The 25,116-nt window shown below is 48.3% G+C and overlaps 1 protein-coding gene across 2 annotated transcripts in view; it reads right to left on the bottom strand.

The window, feature by feature from the left end:
• LOC125464615 (bridge-like lipid transfer protein family member 2) overlaps positions 1-25,116 on the bottom strand; it is a 70,322-nt gene that overhangs the window by 15,795 nt on the left and 29,411 nt on the right. For both annotated transcript variants that reach the window (XM_048557222.2, XM_048557223.2), the window contains exons 13-28: positions 22,778-22,941; positions 22,010-22,301; positions 21,325-21,530; positions 19,623-20,673; positions 17,106-17,297; positions 16,821-17,023; positions 16,323-16,441; positions 15,597-15,817; positions 14,719-14,909; positions 14,422-14,521; positions 11,060-11,259; positions 7,688-7,958; positions 6,013-6,170; positions 4,684-4,890; positions 3,210-3,309; positions 221-400 (exon numbers count right to left, since the gene is read on the bottom strand). In XM_048557222.2, the coding sequence (XP_048413179.2) occupies positions 221-400; positions 3,210-3,309; positions 4,684-4,890; positions 6,013-6,170; positions 7,688-7,958; positions 11,060-11,259; positions 14,422-14,521; positions 14,719-14,909; positions 15,597-15,817; positions 16,323-16,441; positions 16,821-17,023; positions 17,106-17,297; positions 19,623-20,673; positions 21,325-21,530; positions 22,010-22,301; positions 22,778-22,941 (3,855 nt within the window). The remainder of the gene's footprint in view (positions 1-220; positions 401-3,209; positions 3,310-4,683; positions 4,891-6,012; positions 6,171-7,687; positions 7,959-11,059; positions 11,260-14,421; positions 14,522-14,718; positions 14,910-15,596; positions 15,818-16,322; positions 16,442-16,820; positions 17,024-17,105; positions 17,298-19,622; positions 20,674-21,324; positions 21,531-22,009; positions 22,302-22,777; positions 22,942-25,116) is intronic.

Raw genomic sequence — 25,116 nt, 5'->3', positions numbered from 1 at the left:
CCACATGTCACCAGGACTACACACATTTCCTCTTTCAAATATACAAGCTACCTCCAATCACCCAAATCCACTGCCTGTTGCCTAAGCTATCCTAATGCCCTTCAAACACACGCAGGAGAGAAATATTTCTTTACTAATCCCTAAACATGCCTCACATTGACCATAGTCATAGTCCTCTGTCCAGCTTCATCATCACTATGTCTCCAACGCTCAAACCCACCATTTTGTTTCTTCAGCAGATCCTCTTTCTGGTTCTCCTGAATCTCGGGTGGTTTGATCTGCGTTGCCAGCTCAGGCTCGATGTCATGGCTGTAACTGACATAATACATTCGGCAACTGCAGCGAGAGATAATCCGCTGAACCTGCTGTGTCTGGTGGCACTGGGCTGGCAGATTCCAGTCTGAATACAGGCAAGAAAAACAACATCAATTAGAGCATGCACTAACAATTCCCTCACACATCTCATTCAGTATCTTCTCCATTGCTTTTAGTGCCTGCTCATCTCCCAGGGGAACGTAACTCAGTGACAACATTCCCGGAACAGGGACAGCACAGGGTTAGATAGTGAATAAATCTCCCTCTACACTGTTCCCGTCAAACATTACTAGGACAGGGACAGCATGGGTCAGATACAGAGTGAAGTTCCCTCTATTCTCTTAATCTGAAGGTACAGCTTCCTGTAATCTTAAAACAAATATAAAGCTCCCTCCGCACTGTTCCCATCAAACACTCATGGAACAGGTACAGCACGGAAGCAGATAAAGTTTATGAGATGACTGACCACACAATCTTGTTTCAAAATAACTGTTGGCCGGGTCAACGGGAATAACTCAGTTTCTATTTTTGCCATTTGGCAACATGATCTTTTACATCCACCTGACAGGCAGATAAGGTATGAAAGATGACACTGCACTGTCGCTGTAATACTCCCTCAGCACTGACCCTCCGACAGTGCCCACCCCCTCAGCACTGGCCCTCCGACAGTGCGGCACTCCCTCAGCACTGACCCTCCGACAGTGCCCACCCCCTCAGCACTGACCCTCCGACAGCGCACTCTCCCTCAGCACTGACCCTCCAACAGTGTGGCACTCCCTCAGCACTGGCCCTCCGACAGTGCCCACCCCCTCAGCACTGACCCTCCGACAGTGCCCGCTCCCTCAGCACTGACCCTCCAACAGTGCCCACTCCCTCAGCACTGACCCTCCGACAGTCCGGTTCTCCCTCAGCACTGACCCTCCGACAGTGCCCACCCCCTCAGCACTGGCCCTCCGACAGTGCGGCACTCCCTCAGCACTGACCCTCCAACAGTGTGGCACTCCCTCAGCACTGGCCCTCCGACAGTGCCCACGCCCTCAGCACTGACCCTCCGACAGTGCCCACTCCCTCAGCACTGACCCTCCAACAGTGTGGTTCTCGCTCAGCACTGACCCTCTGACGGTGCCCTCACCGTCAGCACTGACCCTCCGACAGTGCCCTCTCCCTCAGCACTGACCCTCCGACAGTGCCCTCTCCCTCAGCACTGACCCTCCGACAGTGCTCACTCCCTCAGCACTGACCCTCCGACAGTGCCCACTCCCTCAGCACTGACCCTCCGACAGTGCCCACTCCCTCAGCACTGACCCTCCGACAGTGCCCACTCCCTCAGCACTGACCCTCCAACAGTGTGGTTCTCTCTCAGCACTGACCCTCTGACGGTGCCCTCACCGTCAGCACTGACCCTCCGACAGTGCCCTCTCCCTCAGCACTGACCCTCCGACAGTGCCCACTCCCTCAGCACTGACCCTCTGACAGTGCCCACTCCCTCAGCACTGACCCTCCAACAGTGCCCACTCCCTCAGCACTGACCCTCCGACAGTCCGGTTCTCCCTCAGCACTGACCCTCCGACAGTGCCCGCTCCCTCACCACTGACCCTCCGACAGTGCCCGCTCCCTCACCACTGACCCTCCGACAGTGCCCGCTCCCTCAGCACTGACCCTCCGACAGTGCCCGCTCCCTCAGCACTGACCCTCCGACAGTGCCCGCTCCCTCAGCACTGACCCTCGGACAGTGCCCGCTCCCTCAGCACTGACCCTCGGACAGTGCCCGCTCCCTCAGCACTGACCCTCCGACAGTGCCCACTCCCTCAGCACTGACCCTCCGACAGTGCCCACTCCCTCAGCACTGACCCTCCGACAGTGCCCACTCCCTCAGCACTGACCCTCCAACAGTGCCCACTCCCTCAGCACTGACCCTCGGGCAGTGCCCGCTCCCTCAGCACTGACCCTTGGGCAGTGACTGCTCCCTCAGCACTGACCCTCCGACAGTGCCCTCTCCCTCAGCACTGACCCTCCGACAGTGCCCTCTCCCTCAGCACTGACCCTCCGACAGTGCCCTCTCCCTCAGCACTGACCCTCCGACAGTGCCCTCTCCCTCAGCACTGACCCTCCGACAGTGCGGCGCTCCCTCAGCACTGACCCTCCGACAGTGCGGCGCTCCCTCAGCACTGACCCTCCGACAGTGCCCTCTCCCTCAGTACTGGACCCGCCAACAGTGTCCTCTCCCTCAGCACTGACCCTCCGACAGTGCCCACTCCCTCAGCACTGACCCTCCGACAGTGCCCACTCCCTCAGCACTGACCCTCCGACAGTGCCCGCTCCCTCAGCACTGACCCTCGGGCAGTGCCCGCTCCCTCAGCACTGACCCTCGGGCAGTGCCCGCTCCCTCAGCACTGACCCTTGGGCAGTGACTGCTCCCTCAGCACTGACCCTCCGACAGTGCCCTCTCCCTCAGCACTGACCCTCCGACAGTGCCCTCTCCCTCAGCACTGACCCTCCGACGGCGCTCCCTCAGCACTGACCCTCCGACAGTGCCCTCTCCCTCAGTACTGGACCCGCCGACAGTGTCCTCTCCCTCAGCACTGACCCTCCAACAGTGCCCACTCCCTCAGCACTGGACCCGCTGACACTGCGGCGCTCCCTCGGCACTGACCCTCCAACAGTGTGGCACTCCCTCAGCACTGGCTCTCCATCAGTGCAGCACTCCTTCAGTTCTGACCTGCTGACAGTGCAGCACTCTCTCAGCACTGACCCTCCGACAGTATGGCACTCCTTCAGTTCTGACCCGCTGACAGTGCAGCGCTCCGTCAGTAATATCCCTCCGACTGTGCGGCACTCCTTCAGTGCTGTCCTATGCAGTCCAGGCCCTGCCTCCCTCGACTGGCTTCTCTCACCTGTGGTGGTGCTGACCATTCCCCCCACAGCCTGCCCACTCTCCATCAGCTCTGCCACTGAGTCTAGGTTCCGTGATCGATGTTCCTCAATGTTCTTGACCTGAAAGGGCATAAGACAGTGTCAGAGCCTGAACCACATTGCACATTCTCAGGGGATAGTCTGGAATTGGCACAATGAACTATTCCCATGATGCTCATGTCTCAAGAACAAATTAAAGGAGAGATACTTAACTGCTCCTTTGTCCAGAGACCACCCTGCCTGGGATATTTTTTGGGATGTCCTTTCTGAATTTAGCTGCTATTCAACATTCCCTCTGTAGGTTCATGCTTGAACCTTCAGCACTAGGACAATGCACAACAAGAGTTTGCTTTTACATCAGAAAATCCCATGTGAATGTAACCAGATTAAGTCTGACACTGAACACACAATGAGATCTTGGAACGGGTGACCCATAGCTTGGTCAAAGAGATCGGCTTTTATGGAGAGTGTCTTACAGGATGAAAGACTTCCGGTGGGAATTTCAGAGCTTGGGACCTTGTACGCACAGGACCTGTGTTCCCATATCCTCAGGAAAGGGGCAGGGAGCTGAAAAAGATTGATCTCAGAGATCTCTAAACTCACCATTTCTGCAAGGTCTCTTTTTTTTTGTCTTTCTTTTTACTTCTGCTATTTTTCTCTCATTTGTTTCTTTCATTCTTTTCATTAGAGCCCTTCGCGGCTGGTTACATGGTGAAATCGGCTTGGCAATCCAAATAGGCCAAAGCATGGAATGACAGCTCCTCCTAGTGGTCAGAGGTGGCGCTGGGCGCAGCACTCCCAGCCACTGCAGCCGGTGGTTTCAGCAGCAGAGACATCCTTCCGGCATTTGGGGCTGGCAGTGGCATACTAGCTCCTTCAGCGAGTGGAGGCAGCGGTGGACAAGTTTCAAGGGGGCAAGGTAACATCACAGAGGAGGGCGGCGAGAGGAGGACTCTTGGCGAGATGACAGCAGCCAGTTCTGGCAGCGGAGCCAGGGATTACTGGGTGCCGGGCAAGTGTGGGTTCAGCATGGGAACCGGCATCGGCAGTGGTGAGGCAGGTCCAGCAGTAAAGAGATGGTGCCTAAAGAGAGCGGTGACTCCTATGTTGGTGAATGTGTGTGCATGTGCGCGTGTCTGCGTCTGTTTGTGTCTGCGCGTGTGCGTGTCTGTTGTGTCTGCGCGTGTGCGTGTCTGCGCGTGTGCGTGTCTGCGCGTGCCTGCGTGTGTCTGTGCGTATGTATGTCTGTGCGTGTGCGCGTGCATGGAGGCACAGGTGTCATTGTGTGCCGGCTCAGGGCTTAGGATACTCTTTCAGTTATATCTTTTATCCTTTTTATTTCTTAAACTACTTAAAATGGTGCCAAATTGTGGCAACTGTTGAAGCCTTTCACTGTATTTTTCCTGTGTTATTCACTGTAAAATTCGAGTGACAATAAATAAATCATTCATTCACCTCTAACCATAGCTGACACTCCTCCTTCTCTGCAGGGTTGGTCTCCATCGTGGCAAAGTACTGCATGCCATCCAGCAGACATGTCCAGGTGGTCTTCTGCTTGAGGGTGTCGCTGTACCAGGCTGGGTGGTGTAGGCACTGTAGCAGCTGGGCCTTGGTGGCACTAACAAAAACACAGCCCACCGTCTCAGCACCACGTAACATCACCTAGTAGCAGAGGGACAGAAAGAGAGTAGTCAGTGGGCTGGCAACGCAAGAGATCGGTGAGAGAAAAAGAGAGAGAGAGAGAGAGAGAGAGAGAATGGGGTTAAGAAGAGCACTAAAGGGATGAAAGTAAGAGAAGAGTGAGAGAGAGTAATGCAGTGGAGGAAAAGTAGGGTAGGGAGTAAGATAGAAGGCTGAGAAAGAAATAGAAAGAAGTCAGGAGACAGGCAGAACAAGATTATGGGGAAGGAAAGGAGAGAGGGAAGAGAGGGGATTCCAGAGAGAAATAGGTGGACAAGAGAGAGGAGTGGGAGTGAGGGAGAATAGGGAGAGAAGAAAGGGAGAGGAGGAGGGTGATCAGGAGACAGATAGAGGGAGGAGAGACAGAAGGAGAGAAAAGTCACAGGGCAGACAGCATGACAGAATGAGAAGAACAAAGCGGAGGAGGGGTGCAGGAATGAACAGAGAGAGAATCACAGAATCTCTACATTGTGGAAACAAGCAATTTGGCCCTCGAATCCACTCTGACCTTCTGAACAGCATCCCACCTGGACCCAACCCCCTACCTTGTCCCTATAATCCTGCATTTCCCAAGGCTTATCTGCAAGGACTACACATCCCTGGACATCCGAGGGCAATTTAGCAAAGCCAGTCAACCTAACCTGTGACGTCTGGACTGTGGGAGGAAACCTGAGCACTTCGAGGAAAACTACACAGATATGGGGAGAATGTGCAAACTCGACACAGGCTGGAATCGAACCAGTGTCCCTGGTGCTGCAAAGAGGCAGTGATAACCATTGAGCCACCGTGCCTCCCTAATCAGGGTATGAGGAGACAGGAAGGGAATAAGTAGTGGGATAGAGATATGAGGGAGAGATGGAGAAAACAGTGGGGCATGTAGAGAATGGGATTGGCGAATAAACAACGTAAAAAAAGAGACTGCTGAGAGCAATTTCCTGAGCTCAGTATTAATTTTGCATTTTCTGACTTGATCAATATTAGGGAGGTGCTGCTTTAACTGGCAGCTGTAGCTAGGAGTTATTTTGTCTGTAACATTGGAGATTCTCTTCAGGGAGCCACTCCAGTCGGCTCTCCCTTTGGCCTCAGTCTGATTCCTGTTATTACCTGAGAGTTCACCAGCTCAATCAACCAATTCCGGTTGATCACATCGTCTGTCTGGCATGCTGCGCTCCCGTACAACTGATCACACACTCCGGAATCTTCCTCTGTGAAAACGACAAACCTGTCTGTCTCCTCAATCAGTTTCTGCAACATCGAGGCACCTGAGGGAAGGATGGACAAGAGAACATGAAAGGCAAGCTCGTTGGCTGCACCTTGGTCACAGCTTCAGAGGTTTGAAAGCTCTTACAGCCAATGAACTACTTTGGAAGTGCAGACTCTGACATGATGTGAGCTAGGCAGCAGCCTATTTGTGCACAGCAAGCTTCCAAAAACAGCAATTTTTTTTCTTCTGTTATGGATAAACATCAGTCAGGTCACTGGGAGGACCTATGGCCTTGGCATCTTTCACATCTACCCAACAGGGAAGGCTGGGCCTCACGGTATTGCCTCACCTGAAAGAAAGCCCCCCCGACACTCCCTCAATAGTGTGCTGGGACAGTGCATTGTACAGTTGGGGTTCTGAATAGCCTTCTGACTCAGAGTGCCATCAGGGATGATGAGAGCCCAGGGCGGGGGGTGGGGGGGAAATCAGCTTAGGCTCCTCCCTTACGATTTTGTAGTTACCTTCACTCAACTGTAACACTATATCACATGATTCCAGGTTTGTCCTCTCAAACTGTAGGGTGAATTCTTTCATATTATGGTCACTGCCCCAGGGGGTCTTTCTCCTTCAGCTCCCTAATCAAGTCTGCTTCAGTGCACATCATTAAATCCAGAGTTGCCTGTTTCCTGGTGGTCTCTATGACAAGGTGCTCCCAAAAAAAACATTCCATAGATATTCCACAAATTCCTTTTCTTGAAATTAGCTACCAGCCTGATTTTCCCGTCTACCTGCATGACAAAGTCCCCCATGATTATTGTAATACTGCTTTACTTACACACCTTTTCTATCTCCCATCAGGGTCTTTTTTCCCTTTGTAGTCCCTCAGTTCTACCCCACAGATTAGACATAAGACATAGGAGTGGAAGTAAGGCCATTCGGCCCATCAAGTCCACTCCACCATTTAAATCATGGCTGATGGGCATTTCAACTCCACTTCCCTGCACTCTCCCTGTAGCCCTTGATTCCTTCTGAGATCAAGAATTTGTCGATCTCTGCTTTGAAGGCATCCAACGTCCCGGCCTCCACTGCGCTCCGTGGCAATGAATTCCACAAGCCCACCACTCTCTGGCTGAAGAAATGTCGTCTCATTTCAGTTTTAAATTTACCCCCTCTAATTTTAAGGCTGTGCCCACGGGTCCTAGTCTCCCCACCTAATGGAAACAACTTCCTAGCGTCCACCCCTTCTAAACCATACATTATCTTGTAAATTTCTATTAGATCTCCCCTCAACCTTCTAAACTCTAATGAGTACAATCCCAGGATCCTTAGCCGTTCATCATACGTTAAACCTACCATTCCAGGGATCATCCGTGTGAATCGCCGCTGGACATGCTCCAGGGCTAGTATGTCCTTCCTGAAGTGTGGGGACCAAAATTGGACACAGTATTCTAAACGGGGCCTAACTAGAGCTTTATCAAGCCTCAGAAGCACATCGCTGCTTTTATATTCCAACCCTCTTGAGGTTGATTCTACATCTTCTGACCATACATTGCTTCTTGCTTTCAATTTTCCTACCTTCCAGAGATTTTCTCTCCGGCTTTTCATCATCATGTTTCAGGACGGGCGTCACCAGTGGCGAACGTTTCGGTTTCTTGGTCTGCAGGTCAGTATCAACCTTTAACCCTTTCAGTGCCTCGGTTGACAGGTTGCGCTTCAGTACAGCAGCTTTCTTGTAGCCATCATAGAGGCCGAATGCTACATTGCGGTTGGTTGGTGTCCATGATGCTCTCAGATCAATAAGGCACAGTTTGTGGGTGTAACTCCTCTCCTCCTTCACTGATACTTCCTGTCCAAACAAGACACCGTCACACTACAGTGCAGAAAGCAACACAGCCACCTAGAATTCCAACTCAACCTCAAAACAATCACTCTGAAAGTACACAGTTCCAATGCAGTCAGGGGAAGTGCCAGTGGTCCCAGAGAACAAAAACATCAGGGTCTGAAAGGAGCACATTATAAAAATACAAATCAGGAGCTGCTGTAGGCCATTTAACCGCTCAAAACCTGCTCCTACACGCTGTATGATCATGGCTGGTCATCAAGCTCATTACCCTAATCCTGCCCTCCTCCCATATCCCTTGATCGCTTCAGTCACAACAGCTATATCTACCTCCTTGAAAACACACAATGGTCTGGCCTCAACCACTTTTTGTGGCAGTTAAGTTTCACTCGCTGGGTAAAGAAATTTCTCCTCATCTCAGTCCTAAAAGGTTTACCTCATATCCTTAAACAATGATCCTGGTTCTGGACTTCCCTGCCATCAGGCACTTCCTTCCTGCATCCAGCCTGTTAGAATTTTGTAGGTTTCTATGTTATACCCATGTTATACCCCCTTCATTCTTCAGAATTCTAATGAATACAATCCTAACCAACCAATCTCTCCTTGTAGAGAGATAGCAGGAGCTGCCGATGCTGGAGAATCTGAGATGACAAGGTGTAGAGCTGGATGAACACAACAGGCCAAGCAGCATCAGAGGAGCAGGAAAAAGGGTCTGAAGAAGGGTCTAGACCCGAAACATCAGCTTTCCTGCTCCTCTGATACTGCTTGGCCTGCTGTGTTCATCCAGCTCTACATCTTGTTATCTCACAATCTCTCCTCGTATGTCGGTTCTGCACTCCCTCTATAGCAAGAATGTCCCTCCTCAGATAAGGAGACCAAAACTGCACTCAATATTCCAGGGGTGATCTCACCAAGGCCCTGCACAATTGCAGCAAGACATCCTTTACCTGTATTGAATCCTCTTGGCCAAAAGACTGTTTGTATATTTTTACTACCTGCTGCATCTGTGCACTTGCTTCCAGCAACTAGTGCACAGTGCAGACCTCATGCACTTTCATTTTGCACATTAATGTCTTACATGGAAGTTTTGTCGGAAGCCTTCTGAAAGTCCAAACAAACCACACCCACTGGCTCCCCTGAAGCTACCTTGTTGAAGAATTCCAGTAGATTTGTCAAGCATTGTTCCCCTTTTGTAAATCTATGCTGTTTTCAATTCTATCACTCTTTCCCCCCCCCACCCCAAGTGTTCTGCTAATTGTAGCATCTTGCCCACTAGCGATGACAAACTCACTGGTCTATAATTTCGTGTTTTCTCTCTTTTCAGTAGTGGAGTAACATTAGCTACCCTCCAATGTATAGGAACTGTTCCTTTCAGTAACCACCTGTCAAGTCCCTTCACGATCTTATGTATTTTAATATGATTTCTCTCATTCTTCTAAATTCTAATGGATACTGACGCAAAATGACAATTGTTTGCTCACAGGATAACACCCTCAACCCAGGAATTAATCCAGTATATCTCTTCTTTTCAGCAATTATAACCATTTTAAAATAAGGAGATCAAAAATGGACAAAGTACTCCAGGTAAGGCCCCACCAATGCTCTATACACATGTAGCAAAATATTTTTATACTTTTATATTCTATTCCACTTGTAATACACAATAACATTCTACTTGCCTTCCTAATCCCAGGAAGTCCTCATTTAAACTCGCAGTTCCAATCCTGAAAATTGCAACTGACTGAAACAACTTTAAATAATGCATTAATTCCCACAGGAAAACCTGCATACTTTTTGTTTCATGTGCCTGTACTCCCAGGTCCCACTGTGCTTCAGGGTTCTGCAGTCTTTGGCAATGTAAATAATATGCTGTTTTTCAATACTTCCTACCAAAGTGGAAAAATTCACATTATAATTCACATTGTATGCCATCTGCTAGACATTTGCCAGGTCACTTATCTATATTCCTTTGGAGACTCCTTACGTCCTCTTTACAACTTACTTTCTTACCTGTCCTTGTATCATCAGCAAACTTAGCAAGCATATCTTCAGTCCCTACATCCACGTCACTGATGCAAATCGTAGACAGCTGAGACCCCAGCACCAGTCCCTGGGTCTCAACACTTGTCAGATCCCAGCAACCTGAAAATAACCTATTTATTCCCAACTGTAGCTTTCTATTAGGTAAGTAAGCCTCAATCCATGCTAATATGTTACACCATACACCATGAGTTCTAATTTTGCATGGAAGCTTTTAATGTGGTAGCTCATCATATGCCTTCTGGAAATCCAAGTACCCCAAATCCAGAGGTTCTCCTTTATCCACATAGTTTGTTACCTCCTCACAATATTCCAAAAAATAATACACATAGGTAGCTCAGTGGTTAGCACTCCTGCCTCACAACACCAGGGACCCAGGTTCAACTCCACCCTCGGGTGACTGTCTGTGTGGAGTTTGTACGTTTCTGCCGGGTGCTCCAGTTTCCTCCCATTGTCCAAAGTTGTGCAGGTTAGGTGGACTGACCACATTAAATTGCCCCATAGAGTTAAGGGATGTGCTGGCTAAGTGGATTAGCCACAGAAAATGCAGGGTTACAGGGACAGGATGGATGGCTACGTCTGGATGGGACGCTCTTTGGAGGGTCAGTGCAGACTCAATGGGCTGGATGATCTCTTTCTGCACTGTAGGGATTCTATGATTTCCCTTTCACAAAACAATGTTGACCAGTTTCATTGAGATTTTCTAAATGGCCTGTTATAACCTCCTTAATAATGGATTTCAGTATTTTATCTGTGACTGATAATAATCAACTAGCCTGTCGTTTCCTGCTTTCTGACACCACACTGAGTCAATTCGTCCCACAATATGTAGCGTCAATGTGGTCTAACACAGTCCAGAAATTAGAAGACTTAACCCTCTGGTTCAGGATTATCTCCTGAACCACGTGTACAGTTGCCTAACTGCCCAAAAGATTACCTATGTCTCCCTCTAGCATGGATTACCCTTCACTACCGCACCCCCCCACACAACTTTACAAGATTGTCCCCTGCCCTCCTCAGGGTTACTCTCCCCCACCCCACAGGGTATCTGGTCCCCATAGAGTTACCTCCTCCATTTTGTTGCTTTGCCGCTGGTAGCTGAGTGATGACAGGCTGAGGAGGTGGGTCTTGGTCACCTGGGAGTTCAGCCTCTGCTCTGCACTCTCCTCTAAAGCTGATGTCATCAGGTAGACTGTCACCAAACTCAGATCACTGCGCATTTCGGTGATATTCCACTCTGAAACTGGGCGTCGCAGCACTGTGTCCCCTGTGAAAATAAAGCCCACTCTCAGTATAACTACAATATTAAATAGAAGTAGCACTGCAGAAACTATTAAATAAATTCTCGAGGGTGACACCAGGACCAAAAGATTGCAATGATCGAGAAAGATCAACAGGTTTGGTTTATATCCACTGGAGTTCAGATGAATGAAAGATGATCTCACTGACAAATATGAGATCTTGAGAAGATTATACCAGATGGATACCTGCAGGAGGTTCTCTCTTGCAGAGAGGATCTATTTTAAGAATAAAGAGATCTTTCTTTCAAGACAGAGATGACAACTTTTTTTCAGTCTATTCAATTTCCCTCTGCAGCAAGGAGTGGAAGCTAAGCTGGGTCACCGAATATAATCAAAGCTTGATAGATTTTTGACAGACAAAGGAGTCACGGTTTATGTTGGCAGATGGGAAGGTGGAATTGAGTTTTTCCATGATCTTACTGATTGGTGTAGTAGCTCGAAGCGTTGAACAGCCTGCTCCTGCTCCTAAATTGCTGTCTAATAGATTAAAAAGAGAAGGCTGAGGGATGATCTGGTAGAGGCCCCTAAAGTTATGGAGGATTTTCCAGAATAGGCATGGAAAAATGTTCCTAACTAGTGGGAGACAGCACAAACAGGGGGCTAACGGTATAAGAATAATCAACCCAATCAGAAATTCAGGAGAAATGCCTTTCCTCAGACAGCGGCAAGTATATGGAACTCTTTACCACAGGGAGTGGTCAAGATGAATAGTACATATACATTTAAGCAGAACGTGGATAAACACACGAGGGCGACAGAAATAGAGGATGTGATGACGTGATGAGATGAAGGGTGGCAGGAGGTAGCTTGTATAGAGCAGAAATAATAACACAGAACAGGGCCAAATGGCCTGGTTCTATGCTGTTCACTTAGCTTGAAATGACCAAACAAGGTATTGATTATAAAGCGAACTGGGGATGAGAATTAATTGTGAAAATCTCAGTGTCACCAACAAACCCAATAAAACAAAGGAATGCATTTCAGACCATCTCTTTACGTAAATACCTCTAAATATTTAGGGAATTTAAAGACCTGTCACGGATATAAACACTTAGAATCAGAGTTACACAGCACGGAAATGGACCCTTCAGTCCAACTCGTCCACGCCAACCAGATACCCTGAACTGACCTAGCCCAGCATTTGGCCCATAACCCTCTAAACACTTCCTATTCATGTACCCATCCAGATGCCTTTTGAATGTTTTAAATGCACCCCCATCCACCACCTCCTCTGGCAGCTTGTTCTATACACGCATCACCCTCCTTCAGATCCCTTTTACATCTTTCCCCTTAAACCCATATACTTCGGGGCATACACTTAAAGGTGGGAAAGGGATAAGTTCAAGGGAGCTGCAAGGGACAAGTTTTTTTTTTAAACACAGAGCATGGTAGGAGTCTGGAATGCGCTGCCAGGAGTGGTGGTGGAGGCAGATACAATATGGGAGTTTAACAGGCTTTTAGAACAAACACATGAATATGCAAACAATGGAGGAATATGGACCAAGGCAGAAGGGATTAGTCTAATTTGGCGTCATGTTCGGCTGAACAGACCAGTCCTGCGCGGTACAGTTTTATGTTCTATGCCTTCTAGTTTTGGACTCCCCTAACCTGCAAAAAAGACCTTGACTATATGATTTTATAAACCACCAGAACATCACCCCCCCTCTGCCTCCAATGCTCTGGGGAAAATAGCACCAGCCAATTCAACCTCTCCCTATAGCTCAGATCCTCCAATCCCAGCACCGTCCTTGTAAACTTTTCTGGATCCTTTCAAGTTTAGCAACATCTTTCCTGCAGCAGGGAGACCATGCTGAGCTCAGTATTCTAAAAGTGGCCTTACCAAAGTCCTCTACAGCCATGACATTACGTCCCAACTTCTATACCCAATGCACTCATTGGTCTATAGGTTCCAAAAAACATGTATGTTGTCCAACGTTTAGACAGAATGGTTCAAGGCCAAACATTGGGTGCTACAGGGATATTTGTCAGGAAGGAGGAGAATGCTGTGGCCAGACAGATCTCAACCAATTTTCAACTGATCAGTGATCAGGAACAGAATAGAAATGTAGACTGGGAGACAAGGTCAGTTGTAGCTTCCAGGAGATTCACTTTGTTTTTATTTATTCACAGACCTTCGTGTCACTGTCAGGGTAAGCCCAGCTGTTCCCAGCACAGCTGGTGCAAGCATTTTTTTGTTCGTCCCAAGCTGCCCTCAAGAAGGTGGAGGCGACTCACTTTCCTGAACTAATGTAGACCTTGAGGTAGATAGATGCTGTTTGGGGAGGGAGTTCCAGGATTTTGAAACAGTGACACTGAAGAAATGGCAATATATTTCAAAATCAGAAGGGTGAGGGGCTTGGAGGGGAACTTGCAGGTGGGGTGGTGTTCCCAAATATCTGCTGCCCTTGCCCTTGTAGATGGTAGTGGTTTGGCTTTTGAAGGTGTTGTCTAAACATCCTTGATGAGTTAATGCATTGCATCTTCTGGATAGTACACCCTGCTGACACTGCACTGATCGTGAAGGGAATGAATGGATATTGATGGTGGCAGATGTGGTGCTAATCGAGCAGGATGCTTTGTTTTGGATGGTACTAAGTTTCATGATGTTTCTACAGCTGCATTCATCCAGACAAGTGGTGAGTATTCTATCACATGCCTAATTTGTGATTTGTAGACAGTGGACAGGCTCTGGGCAGTCCGGAGGTTAGTTTTTCACTGCAGTCAACTTAGTAACTACCAGGAGTGAAACCCAAGGCATTCTCTCAGTTTAGTTCACATGAAGAAAGCTGCAGATTGAGGCTGCTGAGAGGCGAACGTAGGTTAATTGCTGCTCTGCAGCTACAGACGAAGCAAGTGCTTCATGCCATAGAGATTGAATATGACATTAAATAGAGGATATCACTGACTCGTTAGATGGCTGTTAAAGATCCACCAACACTACTGAAAAAGCACACGGTTCTCCGAGCCAATGTTTATGCCACAACCTACATACTTAAAAACAAAATCCAGTATTGTTTGTGGGATTTCTCAGAATATATGTTGGCAGCTAAATTTCCTACAGCAGCAGCTATGCTTTAGAAGTTGTTAGACATTGTGAAAGTTTCTTTACAAGTGCAAATCGTTCTTACCCTGCGAAATGAATCTCTGGGTTCCTCGGGTGAACACATGCCCTTGGGTGCACTGCACCTCAATCCCACGTTGTTGTGCAAATGATGCCCAGTAATGTACCTGTCAGGAGGAAGTACATGGGTCAGAGAATACCAGAAACAGGGGACCACGTCTACAACTGCAGGACAATGTGTCAAGCTGCAGGACTGCCACAGAGCACCGCATGATATGGGGGGCTGGGAAAGAGAGCAGGGAGGAGAGCAGCGGGTGGGGGGGGGGGGGGGGGGGGGTAAGTGAGAGGCTGGTAGCTTCATTACCTGTATTTGAGGGAATACCGGGTTGAAGGACACCTGCTTGTAATGTTGGCTCAGCTTCTTCTTACTCGGTTTCAGATTTTGAAAGAGTTTCCCACGACAAATTGGTCTGGAGACGTTTGTCCAAGTTGCCCAGAAGTTTTGCATCCAGCGTAGAGTGCTGCTGTACAACAGGATTCGAGGTTCTGTGGTGTCTGAGAGAGAATCCACTCAGTTACTGAGTGCATATGAGATACTATCCAAAATCTCATCAATTTAACTACAACCGGGGAATAAATTTGCAACTCCACTGTGTATTTATGGGATACACTAGTTCCCCTTCAACAGTGTAATTTACTTCTTTACTTTCAAAAATGTATCAAAGTTTATGAGATAATTTTAGAGCGATGTGGGTGGCCATGACATGAGCCAGGGAAACGCACAGAAGGGTGCATGTAGTCAGGGGGTCGGGAATGCCGAGCCCAGGCAAATCTCAACGAACTTTCAATTGTTCAGGGATCAGGAGCAGAATGGAAACATAGCATGGGAGTTAGGGTCAGTTGTATATTCCAAGGGATCTGCTTTATTTTCATTCATTTATGGATCTGAGCTTCACAGTCCGGTGTGTGCCCAGCTGTTCACTGCATAAACACATGCCATGCCAGGTTGTTTTCATGCTGTATAACTCTATGACTCATAGCATAAATACATACCGAACCAGCACAGTGTACACAGTGTAGTGTAACGGGCACATAGGCCCAGCACACAGAACCAGTACAGCATAAACATAAGAGCCCCACATGCAGTTTCAGCACACTACAGTGTAAACACACACATCTCAGCACAGCATAAATGCATACAACGTAAAAACATACGGTCCTAATATAAGAACAGAGACTCACCTCGGCCAGAGCGATTCAGGTCCATGGTTATTGACAAATTGAGATTCTCGGATCGAAAGAGTTTATAGGAATCATGCTTCTCTGCATCTGGAAGGATTTCCACCTTGTCTGACGAACACACAGTGACACTATGGTGGTCATGTGGATTCCCCCGGCTGATCCACTGGAGGCCAATAGTGATGCAAAGATCGGGCAGGTGGAGAAAGCAGCAATCATCATATCTGGACAGCAAAGAGGAGGCCAAAAGAGTCACAATTACTTGGCATTTTAACTCCCGCCCTCCCACTGATCCTTGAATTGGGGATATTGAGCCCTGCCCGTTGTTCATCTTTGTTCCTCTTATGCAAGAACTACATGCCAACTTTTCTCTTCAGAAGGATGTTCTGATTCATGTGTAGCTATATTTCTTGTGCGCAGTGCTTGTTTCTACGCTCATCCAGGAAGGGCAAATGGGTTCTCATCTTGATGTCTCATCTAAAGGATGGCCAACCTGAGAGCAGGACCCTTCAGCAGCGTGGCGTTCCCTCAGCGCTGATCCTCCGGCAGCGCGGTGCTCCCTCAGAGCTGGACCGTGTCAGGTTTAATGCAGGGATCAACTGTCTGGAATGGGGCTTGAACACATGACTTTCTGATTCAGAAGTCCTGGCGCTGCCCAATCAGCCATGGCTGGCGCATTTTTTCCTAAGCTTTGAGGGGAGAATTGGAGGACATTAGCCAGGCACTTACTTGGATGCAGTTCGGACGTTGACATCAAGGTCACCTTTAAAAACAAACTGACAACTCCTCCAGTTGAATTGTAACTTGTTCCACTCCCAGTGCATGTTTTCCGTTGTGTTGTACGGATCCTGTTTGGTAACACAGAAGCAGAATCTTTTAATCTAACTCTCACCCTGCTCAATCCAGACTCTTGCATATTCATCCCAAGCCAGTATACCTCACCTCCCCTGCAACATCTCTCCGCTACCTCGCCAGCTCTCGTCCTCTTACTCCATCCCTATTTTGTCCTTCCTCACTCTGTCCTTCCCTTTTCTTGTTTTGTATTTACACATTATCACCCCTCCCACCTTCTTCCACTCTCTAACCCCCTCCATATTTGCCCCTCACTCTCTCCTCTCTCACTCCCTGCCTCTTCCCCTACTCCATCCTCTCTCCTCCTTGCTTCTCCCACTCCTTTCTCTCTCCCCTCTGCTTATCCCTCTCTCCCCATGCTCCCTCTCACCATACCTCTGTGGCAAGCTGGTGTAAATTGGCTTGTTCAATGTCCATGCTCCAGGACCCGTGAAACAAAAGGCGGCTTTTATCCCACCAGTTGAGGGGTGGGCTCGGATCGGTCGAAGGTTTGGTGAGGAGGTCAACAGCTTGTCCAATCAGAGTCCAGGCCGGGTCCCAGCAGGGGCCCCACACAATGGTGAAGAGAGAAATCTGGGCTGGGGAGACAAAGAGGGGAGGGGTGAGGAGGGTAAGCTACTTTCACAGCAGTTCTTGTGAGCTGTAACACCTGGTACTTACATTCAAAGTCGTGGTACCATTTCAAGGGTGACATGTTCCTTTCAACAACGGCATCTCCCCAGGGCTCTCCAAGTGCTATGTGCACCTGCCTCCGTGCTTTTGGCCTGCCATCTTCCTCCGCTACAATCAGTTTCCCGGACAGTTTCCAGTCCCGAATCTCAAACATGTAGCGAGGGTAGTCCCGGATTCGAACTGAAGACACAAGCAACATTGGCATTAGCGATTCTGACAGTCTCTCTATACCTCCCAACCATCACCTCTTTCCTATTCCATAACACCACGAAGGTGCCCTTTGGTGTCTCAGCTAGGAAGGCATTCTTGCTGGTCTCCTAATGAGCTGTGAGGGTGCCAGACTTGATGCTAGCTGGCCTACACCAAAGAATGCATTTCCCAAAAAGATCAGTGCAACCATCTGAGATCTCAGCACTCTTCCAACATGGACCCTTAATTCTAGTGTTTCTATCACTGGCAGCCACGTCTAGACTATAAGCTCTGGAATTCCCTCCCTGAACCACTCCAACTTGCACTCATCTCCTTTAAAATGAGACTACAAACCGACCTCCTTCACCAAGCTTTTGGTCACCTATGAGACTCGCCTGGTGTCTTTGAAAACTACTCTTAGGAAGCACATTAAATCCTCACCATCTCAATCTAATCAGAAGCAGTCAACTTTCCTCAAAGACCATGTGTCAAACCTGTGCTCTTCCCAGACTCTGTGCCTGGATACCAAAGTGTGGAGCTGGATTAACACAGCAGGCCAAGCAGCATCTTAGGAGCACAAAAGCTGATGTTTCGGGCCTAGACCTTTCATCAGAAAAGGGGGATGGGGAGAGGATTCTGAAATAAATAGGGAGAGAGGGGGAGGCAGACCAAAGATGGATAGAGGAGAAGATAGGTGGAGAGGAGAGTATAGGTGGGGAGGGGATAGGTCAGTCCGGGGAGGATGGACAGGTCAAGGGGGTGGGATGAGGTTAGTAGGTCGGAAATGGAGGCGCAGCTTGAGGTGGGAGGAGGGGATAGGTGAGAGGAAGCACAGGTTAGTGAGGTGGGGATGAGCTGGGATGGTTTTGGGATGCAGTGGGGGGAGGGGAGATGTTGAAGCTGGTGAACTCCACATTGCTGCCACTGGGCTGCAGAGTTGCTGTTCTTGCAACCTACGGGTGGCATCATTATGGCACTGCAGGAGGCCCAGGGTGGACATGTTGTCTAAGGAATGGGAGGGGGAACTAAAATGGTTCGTGACTGGGAGGTGCAGTTTTTTATTGAGAACTGAGCGTAGGTATTCTGCAAAGCGGTCCCCAAGCCTCCGCTTGGTTTCCCCAATGTAGAGAAAACCACAACGGGTACAGTGGATGCAGTATACCACATTGGTGGATGTGCAGGTGAACATCGGCATGATGTGGAAAGTCATCTTCAGGCCTGGGATGGGGGTGAGGGAGGAGGTGTGGAGGTAAGTGTAGCACTTCCCACGGCTGCAGGCGAAAGTGCCGGGTGTGGTGGAATCTCCCCATCCCCCGCACTGATGAAGGGTCTAGGCCCGAAACATCAGGTTTTGTGCTCCTAAGATGCTGCTTGGCCTGTGTTCATCCAGCTCCATACTTTGTTATCTCGGATTCTCTAGCATCTGCAGTTGCCATTACCTCTGTGCCTGGAGATGTTGGGATTTGTTGCTCTATTCATTCTGGGAATACAAGCTTTATAAATAGAAAAAGAGTATGTTGTGCGGACATTGGGGAACAGTTCAAGCTGGGACTCCCCTTGTCTAACTCAGGAGGTTGTAGATCAAATCTCATAACAAGCTGAAAATACAAGTGAAAAACCAAGGGAGTGCCAAGAGAGCAATGAGCCATCGAGTGGGGTCAGTACTGCAGGAGCACCGTGCCAGAGGGTCAGCGCTGAGGGAGTGCCACACCGGAGGGTCAACGCTGAGGAAGCGCCACACTGTTGGAGGGCCAGCACTGAGAGAGCACCATGCCTTTGGACAGTCATTGCTGAGGGAGTGCCAAACTATCTGAGGCTCAGGGCTGAGGGAATGCAGGAGTGTCAGTGCTACAGCTGATGGTTGTAGTGTCAATACTGCTTGGGTGCTGCACAGCTGGAGAGTTGGTAGTGAGGAAGTGCTGCACTGTCCATGAGTCAATACTGTGGCAGCATCATACCATCAGATGGCGACTCAGTTAGGGGAAGCACTAGCCTGTTGAAGCAACAGTACGGAGAGAGCTCTGAACTTCAGTACTGACCATTTTTCAGCTTAGAGCTCCCTCTGTACTGACCTTCTGAATATTCATTGTATCCTCGTTACTGATCCTGAACAGGGAGATGCTCCCTTGGTGCTGACTCTTCAACAGTGACATGACGGACAGCAGTTTCATTCTGGATTACATGGTCCAGTAGATGGAGTGGAGTTTAAACCATCGGCTCTGACTCTGAGATGAGAAAGAGTGCTCCCCACAGCAGTACAATTGCACCAGGCAAGGGTCACAGCTTTTGCAATCCCTTTCCTCCAAATGGACTCACCGAGAAATGCGTCGGCTGTAAACTGCACTCTCCGGAACCACAGTATGGTCATCCGGAGGCCTTTCTCAGGCAAATGGCTGAACGGGTCGATCTTCACCATCTCGTTCATCACTGACTCAACGCCTTGCACAGCAGGGTCAACTGAGGCTGTGATCTCCAGGTTTGTCACCGTCCAGGTTAGCAGAGCCTTGCGCATGGGTGTGTTGGCATACAGTCTTTGTGACCGCTGAACATACATGTTGATGTTGGTCTGCTCCAGGGCGGCATACAGCTCCTCAATTTTGCGGGCAGGCAGAAGCTCTCCATGTTGCTTCCTGAGCGCTGTCACCCGGGCATCCAGCAGCTGTAGCCGCTTTGCGCTCTCTTTGCTCTCATCCTTCATCAGCTCATAGTCATCACGCAGCTTCACCTCAAAAACATTGTCTAAGAAGACAAAAGAGAAATGGCTGACCTGCAGTACCAGGTCAGGAGGCAGTGACGCCTCGGTCCTTTGATCCTCTTCTGGCCCCACCCACCCATGGAGGACCTTCAGCCACTTCTGCACATTAATGCATTTGTCAAAGGTCTGGGAAAAATCATAACGAAATGGGAACTCCGCAGTGATGCTTTGGAACTTGATGATCCACAGGTCATTCTTGGGAGGGCGTGCAGACTCCCGTCGGGCACGGAGGGACACTGGTTCAATCCGGTCACTTTCCAACCGCCCGTCCAGTCCTTTGAACAAGAAGATGTCATGCCCATCGAAGCTCAGGATGAGCTGCGAGGACTGGATCAGTCTCTCCACAGCATTGACTGAACAGACTAGGTTCTCCAACTGCAACTGAACAAACTTTCTTGCTGTCACGTGCACTCTGACTATGAAACTCTTTAGTTCCAGGTCCAGGTCTAGGGATCTCCTCCCCTCTCCTCCCAGTGTTGGCTCACCCATGTCTAACAGCAGCATGGCCTTGAGAAGTCTTTCTAGTAGATGCTGTGCCTCCTGGCTGTGGTGGTACAGGTACATGTGGCTGACTGGATCCCAATGCACATTGATGTCCTCAAAAGAACTCAGCTGTAACAAAACCAAGCCATTAGACACACAGGTTACCATTCTTCACACACTCACCCATCATCCCCCAACCATTCCAATGTCAACAGTGCCTCAGTGGGTAACATTCTCTCCCTCACAATGTGGAGTTGGAAGATCATCACGTCAAGTTGCATGCTAAAGAGATTAGGACAAAATATTGTGCTTCATTCGGTGAACTGGTGCTGAGGAAGGGCCACGTGGTCCGAGGGCAAGTGCAGCGCAGTCCGAATGTCAACACAATAGAGCATTACTCTGTCCTGAGGGTCCGCATAGAGGGAGCACCACGCTAACTGAGGATAATAGGTATAAATGCCCATGATCAAAAGTTTAGTTAAATAAATATAAATATTTTAAAAGAGGAAAGGGATGAGCAGCTAATTACAGAACATTCAATTCCGTGGTGACTCCAAAAAAATATAATGTAGCTTGAGCTCCAGTGCACTATCCCAGCGAGTTGTGACAAGAAGCAGACAGACAGACAGACGGACAAAAGAAAGGGAGAACGGGAAAACAGACGATAAGCTTGCTGATTTGAGTTTGCGATTTCAATGTTTCACTATATTTATCGTATAAACAGCCTTTAATGGGTTGGCAGCTGTTTATCTGCCTCATGCTCAATCCTGGGTTTCTTACCTCGAATGACCAACCATGCATGAAGAAAGCCATGGAGAAATGGGACATAAGGAGGAAGGGGTCGGAACTTGCTGAGTTGCTGGGCCGGTGCTCCATACTGTCTTTTACAGTCTTCACCAGTATGAGTGACAACCTCTCCACCTCACAGATTAAGTTATCTGTGCCTTTATCAATGGAGAAGGTTTTGACTTGCAAAATGCTGGCACCTGCATGACAGAGCAGATTAAACAACTCATGCATCAAATGTAGGATTTCAACACCCACACCCCTGCAGCAAACTTCCTGATCGTATTGTGGGTCTTCCCACAGCGCATGAACTGCAACAGTTCAAGAAGGCAGCTCACTGCCACCTTCTAGGGACGGACAATAAATGTTGGCCCAGACAGCACCACCCACATCCCGTGTATCGATAATAAAAAAATCCCTGGAATTCCTCATCCCTGGATGCATTCTGGTGAAACTTTTCCAAATCCTCTCCAATGCCTTCACATCCTTCCAAAAGTCTAACGGGCAGAACAGGATAAGAGACTGAAGTTGCAGCCAAACTAATGATGTATAATCCAATGTGATCTGATTGAGAGACAGAGCAAGTTCCAGCTCTGAAACAGCTATCTCTTGCTCCAAAAGAAAAAAAATCAGGAAGCAAACAAAGATTATAAAAGAAACAGAATCAACTTGAACCCACCTGTAATGCTGGAGAGAAAAAAGAGAGTGATATCTTCCAACTTAACATTGATCTTAAAGAGATAGATGTCCAATCCACCAGGAGAATCTGGATCCAGATTTACAGGTGCGCTGTCAGTCTCCAAACTTTCTCCCAAGTGCTTCTTCCTTTCTTCATGAATCAGTGACAACACCTTGGATAAGCACTCCACTGCCGTGTCTGAGATCTCCACCTGCAGCTCACTCATTGTGCCATCCAGGTTTACAGAGTTGGCAAAATCCCCAATAAAAGACTGTGCCTGACTGTAGCTCCCCTAGAACCAGAGACGGGAGAAACAGATGTTGCCTCAGCATGAGAAGAAGACATCGCAGCTTCGTGCAATCAATTTACCCAATGCCCACACCCTTCTTGATTGCCACACACTGCAGTCAGACAATTATCACCAAATCATAGTGCCACGTATCTCAGTCACTTTCCTGTTTGTCAGTGTGATAGGCCACAAACACCATCTAATCAAAAAGTACAATATACCCTGATCACTATCAAATCGGACAACTCCATTATGCCTTTGTTACTACTATCCAATTAGACAGTGCAATATGCCCCAGTCGCTATCCAGTCAGCGTGCCATGCTCTGGTTGCCATCCAATCACACAGACTGATACAATCCATATACAATCCAATGATACAAGGTTCCTACTGCTCTGTCCAATCAATGTGACCTCCACCCACAAACCCCCTAGCAGTGAGCCGCAGTGCACCACACATCTTGTTCAAACAGCATCTTACCTGCAGTGTTAATGACTCCAAAACAACAACATCTCCCCACACATGCGTATTGGCTGGAGAGGGGGCTCTCGGAATCTGTGAACCCTCACCCGCCCTCCACCAAAGATTCTTCACTGCCAGGTTCCCACGCCAGTGAGAACTGTGGGTCTTCAGGTGTTGGGTGTCTGTGTGACAGCAGAACAAACCGTTGTTATCACCACTAGTCTCATATGGTGCACCAAATCCAGAGAACAAAAATGAAGTGATTCTCCACAATGTCGACAGGGCTTCAGCAAGAAAGCTAATGAAAACACTGAAACACAGTAAACAAAACTGCACGGAATCTCCCAAGCTGTGAAAAATTGTGTTCTTAGGGACTATGTTTCTATTTATTCTCACCTGCATTCAGAATCTTACAGTGCAGAATGAGGCCATTCAGCCGATTACACACATTTTGGCTCTTTTGAAAGAGCTATCCAATTAACGTGATACCTCCCTTGGCTCTATCTCCACAGCCTTGTCAATGTTTTGGCTTTTGAAGTATTTATCTATTTCCCAGTAGATGTGTGAATCTGCTCCCTCACCCTTTCAGTTCATTCCAGATCATAGTACGTCACTGCGGGGTAAGTATTCTCCTTTGTGTCTGTGAATCTTTTGCCAATTACTTTAAAGCTCTGGTCACCCATCCTCCTATCAGTAAAAGCATTTTCTTCTGTCAAACTCGATTTACATACCTTCTAAAACTCAACAGCTCTTCAATGAGCGTTTCCTAATAATAAGATATTCAAATTAATTATCTAATTTTGTTTTACCTTTCTTAGAACAAGTTGAGGACAAAACACTATCATCACAGGCTCATGTGTCATCCTTACTCAGTGAGTCGTCCCCTCACCTCTGAGTCAGGAAATTGTGTGTTTGAGTCCCTGGGCACAAAGTCCAGGCTGACCCTCCCATGCAGTACTTGAGGAAATGTTGCACTGTCGGGGGCTCAGTACAAAACGGAGAGCCGCATTGTCAGAGGCTCAGTACAGAAGGGAGAGTCGGGCTGTCGGAGGCTCAGTACTGAGTGGGTGCTGCACGAATGAAAAGCCAGCAGGGGAAATGCTGAACTGTCAGAGGGCCAGTCCTGAGGGTGCAATGCACTGTCCCCAGGGTATGGACTGAGGCAGCACTACACTGTCCCAGTCAGTACTGAAAGAATGCTATATTGTCAAAGGATCTGTTTTGAGGAAGTACACTACTGAGGAAAAGTATGTAATGAGGGTGTGTTTCATATTGTTAGATGGTCTGTACTGATGAAGCATTACTCTGTTCTGACTTGAATATTACACTTGAGGTTGAATTTAAACAGCAAAGATTTCAATCTTATTTGTCCCTTTGTTAATTTCCTTTCCACTTCACATGCCCTATTGTATGTCGGGGGCTGATGTCAAAGTTCCACATGTCCTGGCATTCACGGTATTTAGATCAGATTAGACTCCCTACAGTGTGGAAACAGGCCCTTTTGGCCACACTGCCCTTTGGAGCATCCCACCCAGACCCACCCCCTATAACCCACACACCCCTGAACACTATGGGCAATTTAGCACGGCCAATCCACCTAACCTGCACATCTTTGGACTGTGGGAGGAAACCGGAGCACCCGGAGGAAACCCGGGGAGAATGACATGGGCAAAACGTGCAAACTCTGCACAAACAGTTGCCCGAGGCTGGAATCGAACCCGGGTCCCTGGCGGTGTGAGGCTGCAGTGCTAACCACTGAGCCACCGAGGTGCCCCTTACTTCTCCTTGTACGACAGCATCTTGTCATTACAGCTTTAGGCTACTCCTCCAGATCCCACAAGCCCCAGCCACCACTGGCAGCACCAAAATAACATATCACTTAAAGGATTAAATAAAACAGGAAAAAACATGGAAGTAAAAAGACAGCGAAACAGCAGAAAAGGATAAACCAAGACCAAGTGAAACAGGAGAAACAGAAGGAGAAATGAAAGCAAATAAGAAAGAAAAACAAAGGAGTGGAGAAGTGAAAGAGAATGAAAGACAGATAGAGGGATAAATGAATATGGAACAGGAAAACACACACAAGGGGGAAAGAATTACAGAGTAAAGAAGGAGAGAGAGAGATGCAGAGCAGGAGTGAATAACTCAGCAGGGAAGAAATACAGGGAAAAGGAAAGAAATGGTAGAGAAAGCGGCAAAGGAATCATAAATGGGTGCACAAAGAATGAGAGAGAAAAGCAGTAGATGGGCAGACACATAGAAAGGAAAACATAAAATCAGGCATACAGCAAGAAACAGGGGATAAAAAGGGAAACGCAACGAGAAAAAGAAACAAGGAGAGACAACTAGCAGTGTCT

Source organism: Stegostoma tigrinum, chromosome 27, assembly GCF_030684315.1.
Source record: "Stegostoma tigrinum isolate sSteTig4 chromosome 27, sSteTig4.hap1, whole genome shotgun sequence".
Taxonomy (NCBI): domain Eukaryota; kingdom Metazoa; phylum Chordata; class Chondrichthyes; order Orectolobiformes; family Stegostomatidae; genus Stegostoma; species Stegostoma tigrinum.
The sequence above is the reverse complement of the archived record's forward strand: the minus strand, read 5'-3'. Positions and strand labels throughout refer to the sequence as shown.